Source organism: Hyperoodon ampullatus (genome assembly GCF_949752795.1).
Source record: "Hyperoodon ampullatus genome assembly, chromosome: 10".
Classification (NCBI taxonomy): Eukaryota; Metazoa; Chordata; class Mammalia; order Artiodactyla; family Ziphiidae; genus Hyperoodon; species Hyperoodon ampullatus.
In genome coordinates, this window is record NC_136923.1 from 100,003,499 (window position 1) to 100,018,735 (window position 15,237).

The 15,237-nt window shown below is 40.7% G+C and overlaps 1 protein-coding gene across 1 annotated transcript in view; it reads left to right on the forward strand.

Annotated features, from left to right (window-relative positions):
- The window catches only part of BLOC1S5 (biogenesis of lysosomal organelles complex 1 subunit 5), a 40,299-nt gene that overhangs the window by 11,007 nt on the left and 14,055 nt on the right, over nt 1-15,237 (forward strand). Inside the window, exon 3 of the mRNA XM_079713301.1 lies at nt 10,779-10,908. Within this exon, the coding sequence (XP_079569427.1) occupies nt 10,779-10,908 (130 nt within the window). The remainder of the gene's footprint in view (nt 1-10,778; nt 10,909-15,237) is intronic.

Here is a 15,237-nt window from a genome sequence, read left to right on the forward strand (position 1 = left end):
AGTATTAGTGTAAACATAACCATGAGAACAAAAGCGCCAACTTTTTAAAATACTGAAAGAGATACCCAAAAGAGAGAACAAATAGACTGCATGACCACATAGAGAAAGATTATATACGTTGTGGGTGTGTGTGTGTTAATCAGCGTGACTCAAAGTGAAATAAGAAAAGTCTGTATATCATGTTTCTGTTTAAGAAGGAATTGAAATATATTTATACATATGTGTATATACACACATATATGTTTATATATGCGTCTGTGTATATACATACACATACCTATGTATACATGTAGATGTATAGCCTTAAGACAATGGCAGGATAAAAATGTAAAAATAATTCTCTAAAGAGAGTGATAGCAGGAATAGGATTCAAAAGATAGTGGTAGGGCTTCCCTGGTGGCGCAGTGGTTGAGAATCTGCCTGCCAATGCAGGGGACACGGGTTCGAGCCCTGGTCTGGGAAGATCTCACATGCTGTGGAGCAACTGGGCCCGTGAGCCACAATTACTGAGCCTGCGCATCTGGAGCCTGTGCTCCGCAACAAGAGAGGCCGCGATAGTGAGAGGCCCACGCACCGCGATGAAGAGTGGCCCCTGCTTGCCACAACTAGAGAAAGCCCTCGCACAGAAGCGAAGACCCAACACAGCCATAAATAAATAAATTAATAAAAAAAATAAAATAAAATAAAAGATAGTGGTAGAAGCTAGACTTTTTTGAATGTATATATTTTTAGATGTAGTTTGGGAGCCATGTAAATATGTTACATAATTTAAAAGAAAATTAAATTTTAAGGAGCAATCCCTAAAAATCAAGTAACATGTAAAAAAGCAAACCTATTTTCCTAGATGGTGGCGTTGCCACGCAGAGAAATTCTTCCAGGTAACTTTAAAACGCAGTAATTTGACTGTGTACATTTCTAGTGGAATACCCTTCAGAGCAGAAAGTTAAAAAAAAAAATCCCTGAAATTATTTTCAGTAATTTTGTTAATTCTGGCACTGGTATTGTTATTTCATTGACTTGGTGATAAAGCAAATGAGTAACTCTGTTGGTATTTTGAGAATTGAAAAAGAAACATAAAGACAGGAGGGTAATTAAAAATCCTGTAGTCCCGAATTTAAGGTTTTTTTTAAAAAATAAATTTATTTATTTTTGGCTGTGTTGGGTCTTTGTTGCGGTGCGCGGGCTTTCTCTTGTCATGGCGAGCGGGGGCTTCTCTTCGTTGCGGTGCACGGGCTCTAGGCGCGCAGTCTCAGTAGTTGTGGCTTGCGGGCTCTAGAGCGCAGGCTCAGTAGTTATGGTGCACAGGCTTAGTTCTCCGTGGCATGTGGAATCTTCCCGGACCAGGGCTCAAACTCGTCCCCTGCATTGGCAGGAGGATTCTTAACCACTGAGCCACCAAGGAAGTCCCCTGAATTTAAGTTTGATTAGGAATGTGAACTTAAGATGTTTCTTTTCTTTTCACAAAAATACCTATTTCCTAGCCTTGTCCACTCAAAGGGCTAGAAATGATGACTGACCCTTAGTGCTCAGTCTCTAAATACCAGTGGTGTTTAGAGACCTGCTGATTCCTAGTCTGGGTCAGGAAATGGACAAGAAGAGCCTGGAGCATCAGGTCTAACTAGAAAGCAAAGAAGCTACTAAGGAGCACTGGGGTTTGGACTGAAGCATTCCAGAGCCAAGGTAAATAGGCTCTCCCTGGAAATAGATAAGATGATTTCAGCATCAGGGAGGGCAAATACTGCAATGGATTAAAAACTTCAAATATTCCTATGAGTCATAGGAATGCGTGGAAACATACCAAAAAAAAAAAACCTTTAGCAAATTTAGGAAACCAAACCATTATTTTTGAAACTGGTGAATAAAGAGAAATAATCAAATGTTTTATTCTGCCTTTCATATGAGCATATCTCAGAGTAACCAAATAGTTGTCGAGGGGAAATTTCTCTTTATGAAAGTATTCCTGCTGATAAATGAAGACAGAATGTTAGCAGCATCCTGTTGAAAGTGCACAGCCCACCTCTGAAATATTCCTTTTTTTTTTGAATTTTATTTTACTTTTCTTATACAGCAGGTTCTTATTAGCTATCTATTTTATACATATTAGTGTACATATGCCAATCGCAATCTCCCAATTCATCACACCACCACACACACACACCCTCCCCACTTTCCCCCCTTGATGTCCATACGTTTGTTCTCCACATCTGTGTCTCAGTTTCTCCTTTGCAAACCAGTTCATCTGTACCATTTTTCTAGATTCCACATATAGGCATTAATAAACGATATTTGTTTTTTCTCTTTCTGACTTACTTCACTGTGTATGACAGACTATAGATCCATCCAGGTTTCTACAGTGACCCAGTTTCGTTCCTTTTTATGGCTGAATAATTATTCCACTGGGTATATGTACCACATCTTCTTTATCCATTTGTCTGTCACTGGGCATTTAGGTTGCGTCCATGACCTGGCTATTGTAAATAGTGCTGCAGTGAACATTGGGGTGCATGTGTCTTTTTGAATTATGGTTTTCTCAGGGTATATGCCCAGTAGTGGGATTGCAGGGTCGTATGGTAGTTCTATTTTTAGTTTTTTAAGAAACCTCCATACTGTTCTTCATAGTGGCTGTATCAATTTACAATCCCACCAGCAGTGCAAGAGGGTTCCCTTTTCCCATTTGTTGTTTGTAGATTTTCTGATGATGTCCATTCTAACTGGTATGAGGTGATACCTCACTGTAGTTTTGATTTGCATTTCTCTAATAATTAGTGATGTTGAGCAGCTTTTCATGTGCTTCATGGCCATCTGTATGTCTTCTTTGGAGAAATGTCTATTTAGGTCTTCTGCCCATTTTTGCATTGGGTTGTTTGTTTTTTAGTATACAGCTGCATGAGCTGTTGATATATTTTGGAGGTTAATCCTTTGTCCGTTGATTCGTTTGCAAATATTTTCTCCCATTCTGAGGGTTGTCTTTTCGTCTTGTTTATAGTTTCCTTTGCTGTGCAAAAGCTTTGAAGCTTCAGTATGTCCCATTTGTTTATTTTTGTTTTTATTTCCATTATTCTAGGAAGTGGGTTAAAAAAGATCTTGCTGTGATTTATATCAAAGAGTGTTCTTCCTATGTTTTCCTCTAAGAGTTTTATAGTGTCCAGTCTTACATTTAGGTCCCTAATCCATTTTGAGTTTAGTTTTTGTGTATGGTGTTAGGGAGTGTTTCAATTTCATTCTTTTACATGTAGCTGTCCAGTTTTCCCAGCACCACTTATTGAAGGGACTGTCTTTTCTCCATTGTATATCCTTGCCTCCTTTGTCATAGATCAGTTGACCATAGGTGCATGGGTTTATCTCTGTGCTTTGTATCTTGTTCCATTGATCTATGTTTCTGTTTTTGTGCCAGTACCATATTTTCTTGATTACTGTAGTTTTATAGTATAGTCTGAAGTCAGAGAGTCTGATTCCTCCAGCTCTGTTTTTTTCCCTCAAGACTGCTTTGGCTATTTGGGGTCTTTTGTGTCTCTATACAAATTTTAATATTTTTTGTTCTAGTTCTGTAAAAAATGCCATTAGTAATTTGATAGGGATTGCATTGAATCTGTAGATTGCTTTGGGTAGTATAGTCATTTTCACAGTATTGATTCTTCCAATCCAAGAACATGGTATATCTCTCCATCTGTTTGTATCATCTTTAATTTCTTTCATCAGTGTCTTACAGTTTTCTGCATACAGGTCTTTTGTTTTCCTAGGTAGGTTTATTCCTAGGTATTTTATTCTTTTTGTTGCAATGGTAAATGGGAGTGTTTCCTTAATTTCTCTTTCAGATTTTTCATCATTAGTGTATAGGAATGCAAGAGATTTCTGTGCATTAATTTTGTATCCTGAATCATTACCAAATTCATTGATTAGCTCTAGGAGTTTTCTGGTGGCATGTTTAGGATTCTCTATGTATAATATCATGTCATCTGCAAACAGTGACAGTTTTACTTCTTCTTTTCCAATTTGTATTCCTTTTATTTCTTTTTCTTCTCTGATTGCTGTGGCTAGCACTTTCAAAACTCTGTTGAATAATAGTGGCAAGAGTGGACATCCTTGTCTTATTCCTGATCTTAGAGGAAATGCTTTTAGTTTTTCACCATTGAGAATGATGTTTGCTGTGGGTTTGTCATATATGGTCTTTATTATGTTGATGTAGGTTCCCTCTATGCCCACTTTCTGGAGAGTTTTTAATCATAAATGGATGTTGAATTTTGTCAAAAGCTTTTTCTGCATCTATTGAGATGATCATATGGTTTTTATTCTTCAATTTGTTAATATGGTGTATCACATTGATTTGCATATGTTGAAGAATCCTTGCATCCCTGGGATAAATCCCACTTGATCGTGGTGTATGATCCTTTTAATGTGTTGCTGGATTCTGTTTGCTAGTGTTTTGTTGAGGATTTTTGTATCTATAGTCATCAGTGATATTGGTCTGTAATTTTCTTTTTTTTTTGTAGTATCTTTGTCTGGTTTTGGTATCAGGGTGATGGTGGCTTCATAGAATGAGTTTGGGAGTGTTCCTTCCTCTGCAATTTTTTGGAAGAGTTTGAGAAGGATGGGTGTCACCTCTTCTCTAAATGTTTGATAGAATTCACCTGTGAAGCCATCTGGTCCTGGACTTTTGTTTGTTGGAAGATTTTTAATCACAGTTTCAATTTCATTACTTGTGATTGGTCTGTTCATATTTTCTATTTTTTCCTGTTTCAGTCTTGGAAGGTTATACCTTTCTAAGAATTTGTCCATTTCTTCCAGGTTGTCCATTTTATTGGCATAGTTGCTTGTAGTAGTCTCTTAGGATGCTTTGTATTTCTGCGGTGTCTGTTGTAACTTCTCCTTTTTCATTTCTAATTTTATTGATTTGAGTCCTCTCCCTCTTTTTCTTGATGAGTCTGGCTAATGGCTTATCAATTTTGTTTATCTTCTCAAAGAACCAGCTTTTAGTTTTATTGATCTTTGCTATTGTTTTCTTTGTTTCGATTTCATTTATTTCTGCTCTGATCTTTATGATTTCTTCCCTTCTGCTACGTTTGGGTTTTGTTTGTTCTTCTTTCTCTAATTCCTTTAGGTGTAAGGTTAGGTTGTTTATTTGAGTTTTCCTTGTTTCTTGAGGTAGGCTTGTATAGCTGTAAACTTCCCTCTTAGAACTGCTTTTGCTGCATCCCATAGGTTTTGGATCGTTGTGTTTTCATTGTCATTTGTCTCTAGGTATTTTTTTATTTCCTCTTTGATTTCTTCAGTGATCTCTTCATTTTTTAGTAATGTATTGCTTAGCCTCCATGTGTTTGTGTTTTTTACGTTTTTTTCCCTGTAATTGATTTCTAATCTCATAGCATTGTGGTCAGAAAAGATGCTTGATATATCAATTCTCCTAAATTTACTGAGGCTTGATTTGTGACCCAAGATGTGATCTATCCTGGGGAATGTTCCGTGCATACTTGAGAAGAACATGTGATGTGTTGTTTTTGGATGGAATGTCCTATAAATATCAATTAAATATATCTGGTCTGGTGTGTCATTTAAAGCTTGGTTTCCTTATTAATTTTCTGTCTGGATGATCTGTCCATTGGTGTAAGTGAGGTGTTAAAGTCCCCCTATTATTGTGTTACTGTCAATTTCTTCTTTTATAACTGTTAGCATTTACCTTATGTATTGAGGTGCTCCTGTGTTGGGTCCGTATATATTTATAATTGTTCTATCTTCTTCTTGATCGCTTGATCATTATATAGTGTCCTTCCTTGTCTCTTGTAACATTCTTTATTTTAAAGTCTATTTTATCTGATATGAGTATTGCTACTACAGCTTTTTTTTAATTTCCATTTGCATGGAATATCTTTTCCATCCCCTCACTTTCAGTCTGTATGTGTCCCTAGGTCTGAAGTGGGTCTGTTGTAGACTATATATGTGGGTCTTGTTTTTCTATCCACTCAGCAAGCCTGTGTCTTTTGGTTGGAGCACTTAATCCATTCATATTTAAGGTAATTATCGATATGTATGTTCCTGTTACTATTTTCTTATTTGTTTTGGGTTTGTTTTTGTAGGTCCTTTTCTTCTCTTGTGTCTCCCACTTAGAGAAGTTCCTTTAGCATTTGTTGTAGAGCTGGTTTCGTGGTGCTGAATTCTCTTAGCTTTTGCTTGTCTGCAGAGCTTTTGATTTCTCCGTCGAATCTGAATGAGATCCTTGCTGGGTAGAGTAATCTTGGTCGTAGGTTCTTCCCTTTCAGCACTTTAAATATATTGTGCCACCCCCTTCTGGCTTGTTGAGAAATCATCTGTTAACCATATGGGAGTTCCCTTGTATGTTATTTGTTGTTTTTCCCTTGTTGCTTTTAATAATTTTTCTTTTATTTTTGTCTATTTGATTACTGTGTGTCTTGGCGTGTTTCTCCTTGGGTTTATATTGCTTGGGACTCTGCATTTCCTGGACTTGGGTGGCTATTTCCTTTCTCATGTTAGGGAAGGTTTCGACTGTTATCTCTTCATATATTTTCTCGGGTCCTTTCGCTCTCTCCTCTCCTTCTGGGACCCATATAATGCGAATGTTGGTGCATTTAATATTGTCCCAGAGGTCTCTTAGGCTGTCTTCATTTCTTTTCATTCTCTTTATTTTGTTCCGCAGCAGTGAATTCCAGCGTTCTGTCTTCCAGGTCACTTGTCTTCTTCTGCCTCAGTTATTCTGCTGTTGATTCCGTCTAGTGTGTTTTTCATTTCAGTTATTGTATTGTTCATCTCTGTTTGTTTGTTCTTTAATTCTTCTAGGTGTTTGTTCTTTAATTCTTCTAGGTCTTTGTTAAACATTTCTTGCATCTTCTCAATCTTTGCCTCCATTCTTTTTTGGAGGTCCTGGATCATCTTTACTATCATTATTCTGAATTATTTTTCTGGAAGGTTGCCTATCTCCACTTCATTTAGTTGTTTTTCTGGGGTTTGTCTTGTTCCTTCATGTGGTACAAAGTCCTCTGTGTTTTCATTTTGTCTATCTTTCTGTGAATGTGGTTTTTGTTCCACAAGATGCAGAATTGTAGTTCTTCTTGCTTCTGCTGTCTGCCCTCTGGTGGATGAGGCTATCTAAGAGGTTTGTGCAAGCTTCCTCATGGAGGGACTGGTGGTGGGTAGAGCTGGGTGTTGCTCTGGTGGGCAGAGCTCAGTAAAACTTTAATCCGCTTGTCTGCTGATGGGTGGGGCTGGGTTCCCTCCCTGTTGGTTGTTTGGCCTGAGGCGACCCAGCACTGGAGCCTACCCGGGGTCTTTGGTGGTGCTAATGGCGGATTCTGGGAGGGCTCACGCCAAGGGGAGTACTTCTTTCTGAGAACTGCTGCTGCCAGTGTCCTTGTCCCCATGGTGAGCCACAGCCACCCCCTGCCTCTGCAGGAGACCTTTCAACACTAGCAGGTAGGTTTGGTTCAGTCTCCTATGGGGTCACTACTCCTGGATCCTGATGCGTACACTACTTTGTGTGTGCCCTCCAAGAGTGGAGTCTCTGTTTCCCCCAGTCCTGTCGAACTACTGCAGTCAAATCCCACTAGCCTTCAAAGTCTGATTCTCTGGGAATTTCTGCTCCTGTTGCCGGACTCCCAGGTTGGGAAGCCTGACGTGGGGCTCAGAACCTTCACTCCGGTGGGTGGACTTCTGTGGTATAAGTGTTCTCCAGTTTGTTAGTCACCCACCGAGTGGTCATGGGACTTGATTTTATTGTGATTGCGCCCCTCCTACCATCTCATTGCAGCTTCTCCTTTGTCTTTGGATGTGGGGTATCTTTTTTTTGGTGAGTTCCAGTGTCTTCCTGTTGGTTGTTCAGCTGTTAGTTGTGATTCCAGTGCTCTTGCAAGAGGGAGCGAGCACACGTCCTTCTGCTCTGCCATCTTGAACCAGTCTCTACCTCTGAAATATGCTTGCAAACAAAGAACAAAACAAACCGTGAATCTGATCAAGCCTCTAGTTCTAACTACTAATTTACAGGAAAGAGAAGAGACAAAAGGATATCTTAAATCACACCATTAGAATTCATTCAGTTAAAAAACAGTTTGTGGGAAACTGTGCAGAACACATGACTCGCTTTTTTCAAATTGCAAGGTGGAAAAAAAATGGAAGGGAAATCTATAGATTAAAAAGGATTTAGGAAACATATTAACCAGTTGCAGTGTATGAATCTTATTTAGATTTTGGTCTAAACGAACTGGGGTATAGAAGGAAACATTGGGATTTTTGAGCTAATGTGAGTACTTCGTTGATATTTAGTATTGAAGAATTATTGTTGAGAAAGAGAGAGTGAGTGGGCGGGTGGGGGCTGGGGGAGGGGAAGGGGGCTGTGGTTTCATTCTTTTTTTTTTTTTTTTTAAAGAGGAGTCCTTGTTTTTTAAAGGTAGATGTTGAAATATTGCTTTAAAAGAATCTAGGATTGTGGGTAGGGGGATGTACGGAGTGTTACGGGGGAACAAAGTCAGCCACGAGTTGAAGCTTGGTGATGAGTACGTGAGGATTCATTCTTTCATTCTCTCGCAACTTTTGTGTAAGTTTAACATTTTTTATTATGGAAAAATTTGAGTGAAAATCTGACCACAGCTGCTCCGTAAAAATGGTTCAAAACAAAACCCCCAGTAACTAACATTATTTCCTTACAATCAAGTTTACCACCCTTTTTAAAGTAAACTTTTCATCTTGTATTATTTTAAGATTTACAGTAAAGTTACTAAGGTAGTACAGAGGTCTCCTATACCTCTCACCCCCCCCTTGTTTTGTTTTGTTTGTTTGTTTATTTAGGTTGCTTTGGGTCTTTGTTGCTGCGCGCGGGCTTTCTCTAGCTGCGGTGAGCAGGGGCTACTCTTCATTGTGGTGTGAGGGCTTCTCATTGCGGTGGCTTCTCTTGTTGCGGAGCACGGGCTCTAGGTGCACGGGCTTCAGTAGTTGTGGCTCGCGGGCTCTAGAGCGCAGGCTCAGTAGTTGTGGCGCACGGGCTTAGTTGCTCCACGGCATGTGGGATCTTCCCGGACCAGGGCTCGAACGTGTCCCCTGCATTGGCAGGTGGATTCTTTTTTTTTTTTTTTTTTTTTTTTTTTTTTTTTTTTTTTTTTGGTGGTACGTGGGCCTCTCATTGTTGTGGCCTCTCCCGTTGCGGAGCACAGACTCCGGACGCGCAGGCCCAGCAGCCATGGCTCACGGGCCCAGCCGCTCCGCGGCATGTGGGATCTTCCCGGACCGGGGCACGAACCCGTGTCCCCTGCATCGGCAGGCGGACTCTCAACCACTGCGCCACCAGGGAAGCCCGGCAGGTGGATTCTTAACCACTGTGCCACCAGGGAAGTCCCCTCCCGTTGTTAATGTTTTACATTAATTACCACGCTACATTGGGAAAAACTAAGAAACTGACATTGATACATTACTGCTAATGAAACACCAGACTTTATTTGGATTTCACTAGTTTTTACATTGCAGTCCTCTTCCTGTTCGGGGATGTAATCCAGGGCATCACACTGCATTTAATTGTCATGTCTGTCTAGTCCTCTTTGGTCTGTGACAGTTTCTCAGTCTTTCCTTGTTTTTCTTGATCTTGACAATCTTGAGTCCTGGGCAGTATCCTGTAGAATGTCCCCCAATCTGGGTTTGTCTGCTGTTTTTCCTAAGATTAGACTGGGTTTATGGGCTTTGGGAAAGAGTACCAGAGAGGTTAAAGTGCCCTTCTTGTCACATTACATTGGGAGGTGCGTGCTGTCACCATGACATCACTGATGAGGTCACCTTCATTGACTCCACTGTAAAGTTAGTATTTTTCTCATTCCCTGCCCTATTCTTTGGAAGCAAGTCACTAAGTCTAGCCCACCCAAGTGGAAGGGTGGTTTAAGCTCAGCTTTCAGAAGCGGGGATGGGCTGGGGGTCCCCAAGACCACCCCAGGTACATTGATTACTCACAGGACTCAGCATGTGGTTGTACTGGTGGCTGAACTCTATTATGGCAAAAGGATGCAGAGCAAAATCAGCAAAGGGAACAGGTGCATGGGGAGACGTCTGTAGGAAGCCAGGCAGAAACTTCCAAGAATGCCCCCAGCAGTGAGTTGTGACAACACGCATGAAATAGTGTCTCCCAGGGAAGCTTGTCTGAACCTGGGGGTCCATGGTTCTTAATGGGCACTGGACAAGTAGGCACCCTCTGCCTAGCGTGTATCAAACTTCCAGACTCCCAGAAGGAACGAGGTGGCTTATACCTCCATGGGAGCTGTTCCTGGTCAAGTTCCCAGCCCCCAGCCAAAGGCCAACCTTGCAGGCAGGCCTTTGTAAGGAGGAGGCCTCAGGCACTCAGTGTTAACTCTTTTCTGTACAGGGAAATACCCACATACTATTACTTTTATGACACATTTTTAGTTGAGAAAACTGGAATCAGATGAAAAATACAGAGCGTAATAATAGAAGCTTTATGATGGTAAGAAAACAAAATAAAATTTAAAACCAGATCATTTCTTTCTTTGCCACAGTTGAAATACATGGAGTCTAGGTCTCTTCTTGTTCTTTTAGTATTTCTCATGCCCATTTTTAAACATAGGTATAAAAATATTACATTGCAACTTTTGAAGCATTTCGTAATTTAAAAAAATGCCTCCAGGTTGTGACCTCATTTATTGTCAAATAACTAGAAGAAGGCTGTGTAAATTTCAGTAGTAGGTAATAACATAACCAAAACCTCGGTGGAAATCCCAGAAAGTAATTACTAAGATTTAAGACACAATATGTACTAGCTGTTTACTTTCTTTTAATAGGAAAAACGTGGTCTTCGAGAAATGCGAGTTCTTGAAAATTTGAAGAATATGATCCATGAAACAAATGAACATACTCTTCCCACGTGTAGGGAAACAATGCAAGACAACTTAAACCAAGTTCTCCAGAGACGTAAGCCAGAGATTTTTGTATATTGTTTTATTTCAGATGCATGCTCTGCCAAAATGGATGTCCTTGAGTATTTGCTGAGAGATGGAGAGAGAATTCTTAAGTGGAAGCCAGGAGAGGGAAGTCACAGATAAAGTGCTTATCTAGCAGTTAGTGTGTGTTGCCCTTGATGCTAAGAGCATTAATCTCCAAAGCAAGATGGGTGCACAAGATAATCCTTCTAGGATGTAAGACAATCGAAACATTTTTTACCTTAAAAAAAAAACTTATTCATAAGAAAAAGTTTGATGACCAGTAATTAGGATATGAAATGAAGCTTCTTTTTCAAACAGGATACTGGAGTTTTTAACTAAAAGAAAAAAAAGAAAAAAAAACCTGTCAAAAACGTTTATGTTTTATCACTTTTTTCATTAAGCAGAATATTTTAACATGGAGAGATGTTTGCTTAAAAGGATATTTATTAAACATATTAAACTATAAAATAAAAGGAGGTTTGTTAGTAACTGAGTTTAAAATTAGAGGTGTATCAGAAACTCAGGACTTCTCGGATCCATATTGACACTGTTCAGTTTGTCCAAGGACACACGATGCTGGTAGATAACAATGGAGGGCAACATGAAACAGTATCTTTCTGGGGAGAAAAGAGCAAAACTGGAGGGTAATGTAATGGCCTGTGAGGGAAGGTAGCAGGGGGGCTTGGTTAATGACTGAGTTACGTAAGAGTATGCGTGCAAGTCCAGGTTAGCCTGGGTCCTCTGATGCTCAGAGGAGCTTGGAGAGGACAGACCTCCCACAATCACATTTGGTTTCTTTGAGTAGAAGAGCAAAGAGTCTAAAATTGACTTCAGGGGCTTCCCTGGTGGCGCAGTGGTTGAGAGTCCACCTGCCAATGCAGGGGACACGGGTTCGTGCCCCGGTCCGGGAAGATCCCACATGCCACGGAGCGGCTGGGCCTGTGAGCCATGGCCGCTGAGCCTGCGCGTCTGGAGCCTGTGCTCCGCAATGGGAGAGGCCACAACAGTGAGAGGCCCGCGTACCCGCAAAAAAAAGAAATTAAAATTGACTTCAGGCTTTGCATGGTAACTGCAAACACACCCTTGTTCGTTCATACCATCACTTCCTTAACCTTGACAAGCTTTCTAGTCATTACAGTAAAAGTAAAACTCAAATTATTATTGATAAGAATGCTTATGTTTACTTTTGAGATGTACTTATAACTTTCCTTGTACACACTTTGAGTATATAAAAAAATATTGGATAAAACTTAGTAAGAAAAAGAGGGGCTTCCCTGGTGGCGCAGTGGTTGAGAGTCCGCCTGCCGATGCAGGGGACACGGGTTCGTGCCCCGGTCCGGGAAGATCCCACATGCCGCGGAGCGGCTAGGCCCGTGAGCCATGGCCGCTGAGCCTGTGCGTCCGGAGCCTGTGCTCCACAACGGGAGAGGCCACAGCAGTGAGAGGCCCGCGTACCGCGAAAAAAAAAAAAAAAAAAAAAACTTAGTAAGAAAAAGAAAACTGAATGGTTGTTTTGACTTGTTTCATTCTTGGGCCAAAGCTATTTCTGACGTGAGGCCTCAAGCTAAAAGTATAGTCTTCACAGTGAAATAGAAAAGTTTTACAGGTAACAGGGAATCCAGACTGTAAATGTATTCTCCTAAAAGAAAGAATTAAAGCACACAGAATGTGAAGTAATAATGAAACTTTTAACCTCTGAGGACTACCTTGTTGTTAGCATTAGAAACATGCGGTGGCTTTGGAGTTAATTTTGTTGCTAGAAGCAGGAATGGCTTCCTCAGCAGGCTCCAGCCTAAGTATTTCCTTGTAGCTATTATCATGAGCCTAAAGGGGATAATGGAGATAATTATCTGCTTTTAGAGCCAATGTAGCATTAAAAATTGGCCTGGGCCCAGCTGTTGTTCCTGCAGGATTTCATGTTTAAAAACTTTACATTTTGAGCCATGGCGCTGGCTTGCTTATAAGTGAGTTTATCTAGGCAGTATACGCTGATCTAACTAATACTTTACAAGGTTAGTGACAGTTGAGTTTTGTTTTGTGCCTGTTAGTAAATCTGTCTCATTTATCTCTTCTCTGCATGTTTTGAGGGCTGAGCTGGGAGTGTGGTCGGCTGAGAATCTTAGAACTCGGTGGTGTGGATCTTAAGCTATTGGTCAATCGTTGTGCACAAAACTGAGCAACTGTGGAGCATTAAGTGGGGGACGTCTCGGATTGTTTGGATGGAGACGGTTACAGAATCCTAGCTGAGTGTCTTAGCGTTAGATGAGCAGAGGCTTCAGAACCAAAACTCCCCTGTGGTTCCTTGAAAAACACAAAAAGTAAGTGAGAGCTCTAGGAGGGTACATGAGAGTAACCCGTGAAGGACGTTTTTCTCATCCTAGTGTCTATGCTCTGCTTACTATTTATTTCATAGACTCGTAAACTTCACCATGTTTGTCGTCTCAAGATCTTGCTTAGCATTGAGGACCCAGCCTTTGATTTTAGAGGCTAAGAAGGACAGAAAGCCTTTAGGTTATTCCTCATTCAAATTAACTAAGTTTTAAGAGCAGTGACTTTATTTTTTATTATTTAAACAAAAGGATATATGCCTAAGTAATAAGAAAGTAGAAATAAAGAAGAAAATAAGAAAGAAAAAGAAGCAAGAAATCACTTTAATTGCCTAAAGATAACCATTGCTTTTTAACTTTGGTGAATATCATTCCTGACATCTTTGTATATATCCAAATAGAAGGATGGATGGAGGGGCGGTAGCTGAATGAATAGATGGGAAGTTATGAGGGGGAGAGAGAACTTTTGACAAGAATGGGGTCAGACAATTTTTAAGTAAAGGTAATAATTTTAAATTTTATTTGAATTTACGAGAAAAAAATCTGAAGTAAAATTTAAGGAAATACCTTAAAATAAGTATTTATTATAGAAGATAGTAGTTACTAAAAGATCATTCAAAGAAAAATAATTATAAGGTACAGAGCCGTGTTATTGTTTCTGCATTAATTAGTCAGTGTGAGGTGGAGGGGCCAGGACTTCTTACCTTCCCTCTGGCCTCTAGTCCCCAACCTCTCATTTGTGAATTTTAACTTTGTTTACAAATGAGGGTTTATAGTATTTGCTTTGGGCTCTGTTGCCAATTGTTTATTTGGTCTTAGACTATTCAGTTTCTTTCCATTTTTTGATTTATTTTTAGATTTGTAATGATGTGGTTATAGTTGGTCTCCTTAGCTCTGCAATCTCCTTTTTCATGTTTGATCTCTTTTAATAAATTCATATTATTTTGTGTTACAAAGTACCTGTGGAGAATTTTATTAGATTTTCGTTCAGAATGGATGCTTTGTCTGTCTTATCTGTCTTTCCCATATTGTACTCCTTTCTCCCTAACCCCCTCATCTGTTTCTCTACAAATTAAAGCATATTAAAGTTCTAAGAATGTTGTCAATCCATTTTCTTTTTTAATTTTTGATATTTTATTTATTTGGCTGCATTGGGTCTTAGTTGTGGCACGCAGGCTCAGTAGTTGTGGTGCACGTGCTCTCTAGTTGTGACGCACGGGCTCCAGAGCGCGCGGGCTCAGTCGTTGCGGTGAGCAGGCTTAGTTGCCCTGTGGCATGTGGGGTCTTAGTTCCCTGACCAGGGATTGAACCCACATCCCCTGCATTGGAAGGTGGATTCTCTTTTTTTTTTTTTTTTTGTGGTACGCGGGCCTCTCACTGTTGGGGCCTCTCCCGTTGCGAAGCACAGGCTCTGGATGCGCAGGCTCAGCGGCCATGGCTCACGGGCCCAGCCGCTCCGTGGCATGTGGGATCTTCCCAGACCGGGGCACGAGCCTGCGTCCCCTACATCGGCAAGCGGACTCTCAACCACTGCGCCACCAGGGAAGCCCTGGAAGGCGGATTCTTTACCACTGGACCACCAGGGAAGTCCCAGTCCGTTTTCTTTTTCTCATTTTTGGGGGGTTGGAGTGGTTATGGTGAGGTGAGGAGTCTCAGTTCTTTATAGACTCTGTGTTCCTATTCTTGGCCACCACTTTTTTTTCTTTTTTTAAATTTATTTATTTATTTATTTATTTTTGGCTGCGTTGGGTCATCGTTGCTGCGTGCGGGCTTTCTCTAGGTGCGGCGAGTGGGGGCTACTCTTCATTGTGGTGCACGGGCTTCTCATTGCGGTGGCTTCTTGTTGAGCACGGGCTCTAGGTGTGCGGGGCTTCAGTAGTTGTGGCTCGCAGGCTCAGTAGTTGTGGCTCGTGGGCTCTAGAGCACAGGCTCAGTAGTTGTGGCACACGAGCTTAGTTGCTCCACGGCATGTGGGATCTTCCCAGATCAGG